Genomic DNA, 10,000 nt, shown 5'->3' with positions numbered 1-10,000 from the left:
TAAGCAGTAATAATCAAGACAAACAGACTTGCAGACGAACACAGGACTTGACTTTCACTCTAGGCAGACAGCACTCGACTCAACTCAGAACAGAACAGAACTGATGCAATCAGTAATGCATACACACTTGTGTCTGGACACTCCCCAGTTCCAGCCACACATCAAGGACATCACAGCTTCTTAGCAATTAACTCTTTCCAGACTATAGTACACTCTGGATGATGCAATCAGTATGCAATACAGGCATGACACAAATTGCATTTAAACACTACCAATACACAAATCCCACATTAACAGATTCAACAGTTCAACAGTTTAGCCCGTTGTGCTACCACGGCCCCTTGGAATAATAAATAATAAAAAAGACTTTATTTGTTACCCGGCCTCTCTCTCCGAAGGGACCCAGGGACATCCTGCAGCACATTTTGCTATAGTTTTTCAATAAATATCTCATCAGTTCAACCTAATTTGTGCCACAAAGTTTCTGGAGTATAACAACTACTTTCAAAGTAAGGACCACGCAATTAAAAGGAATAACTCTTTCAAACCAGGAACAGAAAGCTTTGCAAATTTTGTTACATAGTGTTATAGAACAACCCCTTATGCATATTTGTTAAGAATAGTTTTAAGATAACCAGAAATTAACATACAACTAGGCGTGATTATTTGTAATGAAGATCTTTTACTCAACCTCTGAACCTTGTTTCCTTCCTGTTCTTCTAGAAGTATCATCAGCTCCGGATCAAGATCCTGGGAGACTGCTATTACTGCATCTGCGGACTGCCAGATTTCCGGGAAGACCATGCCGTTTGCTCCATCATGATGGGTCTTGCGATGGTGGAAGCCATTTCGTAAGTACTTCCTTCTTCTTCTTTTTGGGTCTTTCCCACCTGTGACTTTGTTTTTATTGTTGTTTTCTAACAAAAAAATGGTGAGAACCGAGTTTGAAACTCACAATAAATACGTGCAACATATATGTGTGTGTATGTTGGTATGTGTGTGTGTATATACACCCACACACACACACACACACACACACGAGGGTTGAATGAAAAGTAATGCCTCCACCTTCGTTACTTGGGTTTGGATGGGAATATTTTAATAAATCAAACGCAGAAATAATCCTTAGACTGTGCTCTTTAACGGCCACTATTCACTTTTCCACATCATCACCAGACAATTGGATACATTTCTGCCAACGATGAACAAGTTTTCTGAAGCCGTCACGGAAGAAGTCAACACTCTCTTTCCGCAACCAGCGTCTCACAGTCCCCATCGTGCACAGATCTTCTGTCAGCATGGGTGTCAGGGTGCGTGCTTGGGTGGGTTTCTTCAAGCTCCATCAATCATCTTCTCCAGCACCCTGATGAATTGGTTGCAATCGTCTGCCACACCAATTCCTCTGTTCAAAGTCAGACTCAAACACATCAGTAGTCTGAATTCCAAACATTTATTTCAATATCTATAATACATATTTACAAAGCACAGCAAAAGCCATCGCTCTGAGCTGGCATTCTTCTATTGCCTCTTTGCTTCGGCAAGCACAGCTCAACACACTCAGAGATAAGAAAAACACATTCCTCAGTCCGAAGGAAGTTCCCAGTCTCCAAGGCTGGAAATCATGCCTGATAGGTCATAGCAGGCTGTCAGTCAAAACTAGCCTGCTGTTATCTGTTTCATTACTGAAACACACACTCTTGCACAACAGCAGAAACACTTGATTTACATTTCATACACATACAACCATAATCCAACATCTTACAGTAGCCAAGCAAAGCAATAATATGACCCACACGTTCTTGTGAAATACCGATTATGCTTGAAATTTCTCGTAATGATACGACGATCGTCCTGAATCAATCTGTCAACCTTTGGCTTGTGAAACCCGGTGGTTGCTGTCACAGGACGTCCAACTCTTTGTTTGTCACGCAAGTCAGATGTTCCCACCTCAACATCTTTAAACTTACTCGCCCAACGATGCACAGGACTCACAGCAACACAATCCCTTTAAACAGCTTGCATCCTCTGATGAATCTCCTTTGGGGTGACACCTTCTGCGGTCAAGAATTCAGTGACTGCACGTTGCTTAAGTCGCATTGACCGACCATCTGCGCAGGGCTCCATACTTCGCACTTGAACAACACAACCGTTCAATGCTAAGGCTTCCCGCCAAATGGAACTGTAGAGGAGAGTCTACTGAACAAGCCAGGACTGCCATCTGTTGAGGAGTTACGAAGGTGGAGGCATTACTTTTCATTCAACCCTCATAATAAACGGATACTTTAAAGGAACAGATGAGAGTTCAGAACTTAACTTATACTCTTTATCTGGCTTGTCTTCTTAAACTTTGACTGCTTTTCCTTGTTAACCTCAAACTGGAGTTTCCTAAACATTAAATTGGAGTTTCCTAAACCTTAAACTTCTTAAACTGAGTTTCCTTAACCGTAAGCATGGAAGATATTGCAGCCTCTAGGCTCCTTGGCACCTTCAGAATGACTAGCTGTAAAGCAATAGGCTGATAAGGGCTGCAGTCTCCACTGTAGGCTAAAATAATCCAGTTCAAAACAGATAATGTGGACTTTAGATGGAAGTTTATAAAGGCTTTTGACTTCCTAGTCAACTTTTGATTCCATTGATTTTCCCTTAGAGTGCATCTACACTGTAGAATTAATTCAGTTTTGTACCACTTGAACTTCCATGACTTAATGCTATGGAATCCTGGGAATTGTAGTTTGGTCAAGCACTAATACTCTTTTGGCAGAGAAAACTAAATATCGTGTCAAACTACAAGTCCCATGATCCCATAGCATTGATCCAGGGAAGTTAAAGTAACCTCAAACTGCATTAATTCCACAGTATAGGTGCACCATTAGGCCCCATCTACACTGCCATATAATCCAGTTTGAACTGCATTATAATGGTCAGTGTAGACTCATATAATGCAGACTGAATTGGATTGTATGAGTCTAAATATAATCCAGTTCAGTGCATTCAATCTGCATTCTGAAACTGGATTATACAGCAGTGTAGAATGGAGCCTTCATTGGCAGTAACTATTCAGGCCGGGGTATTGATTAATTAATTTGTATATTATCCAACTGGCAAATATTTATACAGCCTGCAGTAATGAAAAACCGCAAGAGGCCATAAAATAACAATGGAATGATTCCAACGTTAAGGAGTGGGGAAAAGCCAGCTATAAAACTGATAATAAAAAAAGCAAATTAAAAGATAACATATTTCCTGGAAGAGGAAAACATTACCCTAATGTCCTATTGAATGCTATGAAGATGCCAAGGCTTATTCCCATTTTTTTCCATTTTTATTATATTCTCAAAGAAGCTAATTGATGTCCCAAGTAGTCTCAAAAACATGTGGATACAGAAGCGGACTGTGCTCATTACACTTGTACATGATTTTATCTCCATCTCTCCATGTAATAGCTATTTTTCTCCTTGTAAAGATTAATGTCTGAAATCGTTCCTTTGAAGTGGATCTGTCTCTGAGTCACAACCTTGTGCGGTTGTCGATGACATTGCTCAGTGCAAGATATTTTTCCCTTTTCAGATCTCGTTATTTTCGCCAAACCATGAGGTTTTAGCTAAACAATATCCCTTCAGCTAATTCTTCTTCCACTTTGATAAAACAAAAAATCAGAGCAGGGTTCGGAAAAAACTGGCCCCGAAGCAAGATGTTTATGGAAAATGACTAGAAGACAGCAACAACGAAAGCGAGCTTTCCAGTTTAGTTATGGAAACGTGAACTGCAGTTCAAATATCTGGCAATGCTGGACCATTGCAAGTTTCTCTCTTTGTACAACATCGTTTTTTTCCTTTTCTTGGAAACTGAAATGGACAACATACTATTGTAGTACTTTGATACGGATTTACTCGATCACGGTGTCATCCTGTGCAATTCTAGGATTCTTTAGCATGAAAGTGAAATATAGAATCATAGAATCACAGAGTTGGAAGAGATCTCGTGGGCCATCCAGTCCAACCCCATTCTGCCAAGAAACAGGAAATCGCATTCAAAGCACCCCCGACAGATGGCCATCCAGCCTCTGCTTAAAAGCCTCCAAAGAAGGAGCCTCCACCACGGCCCCGGGGAGAGAGTTCCACTGTCGAACAGCTCTCACTGTGAGGAAGTTCTTCCTAATGTTCAGGTGGAATCTCCTTTCCTGTAGTTTGAAGCCATTGTTCCGCGTCCTAGTCTGCAGGGCAGCAGAAAACAAGCTCGCTTCCTCCTCCCTATGACTTCCCTTCACGTATTTGTACATGGCTATCATGTCTCCTCTTAGCCTTCTCTTCTGCAGGCTAAACATGCCCAGATCTTTAAGCCGTTCCTCATAGGGCTTGTTCTCCAGACCCTTAATCATTTTACTCGCCCTCCTCTGGACACATTCCAGCTTGTCAATATCTCCCTTTAGTTGTGGTGCCCAGAATTGGACGCAGTATTCCAGGTGTGGTCTGACCAAGGCAGAATAGAGGGGGAGCATGACTTCCCTGGATCTAGACACTAGATTCCTATTGATGCAGGCCAGAATCTCATTGGGTTTTTTCGCTGCCGCATCACATTACTGGCTCATGTTCTCCTTCCTCCCCACGAGGACTCCAAGGTCTTTTTCGCACACACTGCTGTCAAGCCAGGCATCGTCCCCCATTCTGTATCTTTGCATTCCATTTTTTCTGCCGAAGTGGAGTCTCTTGCATTTGTCCCTGTTGAACTTCGTTTTGTTAGTTTCGGCCCATCTCTCTAATCTGTCAAGATCGTTTTGAATTCTGCTCCTGTCTTCTGGAGTGTTGGCTATCCCTCCCAGTTTGGTGTCGTCTGCAAACTTGATGATCGTGCCTTCTAACCCTTCGTCTAAGTCAATGATGGGCAAGCTTTTGCACTTGGTGTGTCAAAATTCACTAAAAAACCTAGCATGACTTGGGTGGTGTGTCACTTTGAGAAAAAAACCCATAATTTCGCAATATGTATAGTTTAAATAACAAAAATGTATAATTGTAATATATAACTGTATTTAATAAATCAAAAACTATTTACTACCATTATTTCCATGTACAACAATCTATGGTACCTCTTGCAGTTTCCACGCTGATTTCTCTCTATTGTAGTTTCAATGTAGTCATGAATAATGAATAATAATATAATAGTAATAATATGATAATATATTACAATAATAATAGAATGATATAATAATTATATATATATAAATGTAATGTGCATAATTCCCATGGACTAAACAAAAAAACCACTGGACCAAATCGCATCAAATTTGGCCACAAAAGACATAGTCATCCAATCAATCTGCATATGGCAGCGTGGCAGCAAAAATTGCTAGGTGTGTCGGTGCTGACATGTGTGTCATAGAGTGGCCATCACTGGTCTAAGTCGTTAATAAAGATCCTGAACAGAACCGGGCCCAGGATGGAACCCTGCTGATGGCACTCCACTCGTGACTTCTTTCCAGGATGAAGACGACGCATTGGTGAGCACCCTTTGGGTTCGTTCACTTAACCAATTCCAGATCCACCTAACCATAGTTTTGTCTAGCCCACATCTGACTAGTTTGTTTGCCAGAAGGTCGTGGGGGACTTTGTCGAAGGCCTTACTGAAATCCAGATACGCTTCATCCACGGCATTCCCTGCATCTGCCCAGCTTGTAATTCTATCAAAAAAAGAAATCAGATATGTTCCACTCCGTCATGGGAGCATAGAATCATAGAGTCGGAGGATACCCCAAGGGCCACCCAGTCCAAACCCCTTCTGCCTGGAAAACACAATGAAAGCACTCCCACAGATGTTCATCCAGCTTCTGCAGAAGCAGCATATTCTTCTGGACACTTTCTAGTTTGTCAATCTTTATTTTTGGTTCACTGAAATGAAGCATATTCCAGAGGCGAGACCTGACCAAAGCAGAACAGAGCGGGACTATGACGGCTGCAGACTCGAGAAACAAATGCCACAGAGGCAAGCAAAACATAGCTGTGCCGTCGTGCCTGGTACTATAACTCTTAGCGAAAGAGGCATGGACGTGACATCTTTCCCTAGGGGATTGCTTCTTGCCCTCCTTTAGGGAAACTGGAACTCCCAAGGACCAAAACACTATAGATAACTCAAAAACTGGTTTTATTGTTCACAAAAGGTTATCCCTTTAAGGCAATAAGCTGGAAGTTTCAAAGGGGTAAAGGAAAATACACATTACAGTCTTTGGTTATCTTAAGTCCAAGGAGCTTTGCAGATGAGAAGCTTTTCCAGGTCCCTCTTTCTCAATGGCTGTGAATGCTGGAGCAATCCTCAGCCTCAATCCAAATGGCCTATGTTTGAAGACACAGAGTCTTCCTCTGGTGCCAAAGAACTGATCTGAAGGCACTTGAGACTCCTCAACGTCGTCCAGGTTGGCCCTGAACATGAAGCATAAGTCTCAAGGGTAAGAACCTCAGAATTGGTGCTGAGAGGTAACTTAATCAAGGGCTTTTAGAGCCAAGTCTCTCTTACATCCATCTGGTAGAAAGCTTGATGGTGGAATGAAAAAAGGAAACACTGACCCACTCCAGGAAGAGGTGGAGCCAAACAATTGAGCTGAGGAAGCAATATAACTGGTGCAAACAACATTGATTGACAGCTATAAAAAACCAATCAATCCAACTACATTTACAGGGTAAAGTCAAAATCAGGCATGATACAACAATTCAAATCTTGCAACTTACAGTTCGACATATAGATGGCGCCACTCGCGCCGTCACAATAGCAGAGGGTTGTTGTGTGTTTTCCGGGCTGTATGGCCATGTTCCAGAAGTATTCTCTCCTGACGTTTCGCCCACATCTATGGCAGGCATCCTCAGAGGTTGTGAGGTATATACCTGGTCATTCTGGTCTCCTTTTTCCAAAGCTACGTGCGGGAGAAGACCAAAACGAATGTGGACATGCGTGTGGGTGTGCACAGCGGCACCGTCCTTGGCGGGGTCCTGGGGCAGAAACGCTGGCAGTATGACGTGTGGTCGACAGACGTGACTGTGGCGAACAAAATGGAAGCTGGAGGCATCCCGGGGTAAGTCTCATTTTTATGATTGGACTTACTTTTAATGGCATGTGTTGATGTGCATGTATGTACCATGTTATGTGCCATCAAGTTGGCTTAGATGTACATTGACCTCATGAATGAGAGACCTCCAAGAGACTCTGTGTTCATCTATTAATAGCAATAACAGTGCTTTATTTAGAAGCAATGACCTCCCCGCAATATTTAAACCACGGAAGAGTTATGATTGTTGTGGAGGCCAGATTTGGGGGAATTTGGTTTCACATCAGGACATGACGACATGGAAGCCAAACGACTGATCCTTGTCCTGAACTTTATGAAGGTTTGTGATACGTTAGAGAATAAACATAATAAACCGAATGGGTTTCAAGGATGTAGCATTTGATCCGTGGCATTCTACAAGACAAATGTTCCATCCACGCAGTTGAAAGGAAGTCTTGACCCATTGGCCCTGCAGGCAATCAATCAGGTCTGGCATGTCATTAATTCCTGTGCTTCTGAAAAGCTTGCCGGAACACATAGACACAATCCAACAGCAACAATTGATTTTAACATTTCACACTATAACAACAAAAGCACTGACACGAGCTCCCGTTTCTAGCCCCAGCTTCTGCCAGCCTAGAGGTTCGAAAATATGCAAATGTGAGTAAATCAATAGGCACCACTTTGGCGGGAATGTAACGCAGGAGGCGTCTATGAATAACGCCGGCTCTTTGGCTTAGAAAGATGAGGAGATGAGCACCAACCCCCAGAGTTGGACTTGAGTAGACTTAATGTCAAGGGGAAATCTAATATTATAATAATAATAATAGTCATCATCATCATCTTTAAAATAAGAATAATAAAAAAACCAACCATGAATGTGGAAGGATATCTGAATATTTTCCTCCTTAATTTAAAGCAAGAGTTGGCTCAAGTCTTTCAAAAGTTGTATTCAGCTCATTTTTTAAATATTGTAAGGAATCCTCTCTTCTGTTCAGTGTATCTTGGAATTACCACAGAACCTCGTGTTGGTGTAGCTTTGCTGTCAATACTGAGTGTCAGTGAATATTTGCAATGTTCTCACCCATTGGCATTTCTGAAAATGTGGCTCTCCTAGGCGTGTGCACATTTCCCAAAGCACCATGAACTGCTTGAAAGGGGAGTTCGAGGTGGAGCCGGGAGATGGTGGGTCGCGGTGTGAATACCTGAAGGAGAAGGGCATCGTCACTTACCTGGTCCTCGTGCCCAAGCAGCCCCTCAAGAACGGGATCAACGGGGTGGTGAGTTCTCCTACCAATATTATTATTGTTGGGGTGCTGTGAGTTTTTCGGGCTGTATGGCCGTGTTCCAGCTACATTCTCTCACTTTAACAATACAACCATTCAATGCTAAGGCTTCCCTCCAAATGGAACTGTAGAGGAGAGTCTACTGAACAAGCCAGGACCTGCCGCAGACCTGGACTGCCATTTGCTGAGGAGTTATGAAGGTGGAGGCATTACTTTTCATTCAACCCTCATATTTATTTGTATCCTATATTTACCTCCGTGATTGGGATGCAAAGCAGCTCACAACAACAGAAACCATGGGGTTGTTATATGTTTTCCGGGCTGTATGGCCATGTTACAGAAGTATTCTCTCCTGATGTTTCACCCACATCTATGGCAGGCATCCTCAGAGGTTCCAGAAACCATTATTATCATTACATTACTTTATATACGTATGAGTATCCTGCTTTTGTCTCTGCGATTGAGATGCAAAAAGGTTCCCAACAATAAAACAAAAGATGCAATTTCAAGTCCCCAGCACAGAGCGAGCATCTCTCTTCTTTCATGCGCCACGTTGTACTTCCATTGACTCCGGCAGGATCAATGGAGCCGATTAATTAGCCGGGTTGCTATTGTTCATCTCATCGCTCTCAGGGTTAAGGAGACTCCTTCAGTCCTCATTTCAGCTTGTCACCGTTTACACACATACACACACACACACACACAGTAGAGTCTCACTTATCCAAGCTAAATGGGCCGGCAGAAGCTTGGATAAGCGAATATCTTGGATAATAAGGAGGGATTAAGGAAAAGCCTATTAAACATCAAATTAGGTTATGATTTTACAAATTAAGCACCAAAACATCATGTTAGACAACAAATTTGACAGAAAAAGTAGTTCAATACACAGTAATGTTGTGTTGTAATTACTGTATTTACAAATTTAGCACCAAAAGATCACGATATATTGAAAACATTGACTACAAAAATGGCTTGGATAATCCAGGGGCTTGGATAAGCGAGGCTTGGATAAGTGAGACTCTACTGTATATATATATATATCTCACCCCAACAAGGGCCCATCTTGCTCTTAACACACACCACTGAGACAGACTTGGTATAAACAGTTTATTGATAAATAGGTAGCAAAAAGCAAGGCAAAAAGCAATAAGAAAATGCAATTATCCAAATAGAATCCAATGTCACAGAAAACAGCAAAGAGATCGTTAGATGACAAGATGACATGGTCTTCAAAGCAAAATCCAAAGTACATGATAGAACAAGGCCTAAAACAGGAACATGGTCTTCAAAGCAAAATCCAAAGTACATGATAGAACAAGGCTTAAAACAGGAACATGGTCTTCAAAGCAAAGTCCAAAGTACATGATAGAACAAGGCTTAAAACAGGAACATGGTCTTCAAAGCAAAATCCAAAGTACATGATAGAACAAGGCTTAAAACAGGAACATGGTCTTCAAAGCAAAGTCCAAAGTACATGATAGAACAAGGCTTAAAACAGGAACATGGTCTTCAAAGCAAAATCCAAAGTACATGATAGAACAAGGCTTAAAACAGAAACATGATCCAGGAACATGAAGGCAAGAATACTATCCCAAGATACTTAGGCAAAACCTGAACGAGGACTTAAACCTTGAAAACAGGAACAAGGCAGGAGATTTTGCTCTGAAAGCAAAGTTGCTTGATC

General features: G+C 41.8%; 1 protein-coding gene across 1 annotated transcript in view; it reads left to right on the top strand.

Moving 5' to 3' along the window:
- adcy3 (adenylate cyclase 3) overlaps positions 1–10,000 on the top strand; it is a gene marked incomplete at its 5' end in the record, with an annotated part of 113,205 nt that overhangs the window by 75,004 nt on the left and 28,201 nt on the right. Inside the window, 3 exon segments of the mRNA XM_062968799.1 lie at positions 724–851; positions 6,899–7,057; positions 8,148–8,310. Of these exon segments, the coding sequence (XP_062824869.1) occupies positions 724–851; positions 6,899–7,057; positions 8,148–8,310 (450 nt within the window).

Source organism: Anolis carolinensis, chromosome 1 (genome assembly GCF_035594765.1).
Source record: "Anolis carolinensis isolate JA03-04 chromosome 1, rAnoCar3.1.pri, whole genome shotgun sequence".
In the NCBI taxonomy this organism is placed as follows: Eukaryota; Metazoa; Chordata; class Lepidosauria; order Squamata; family Dactyloidae; genus Anolis; species Anolis carolinensis.
This window is presented reverse-complemented; position numbering and strand designations above follow the sequence as displayed.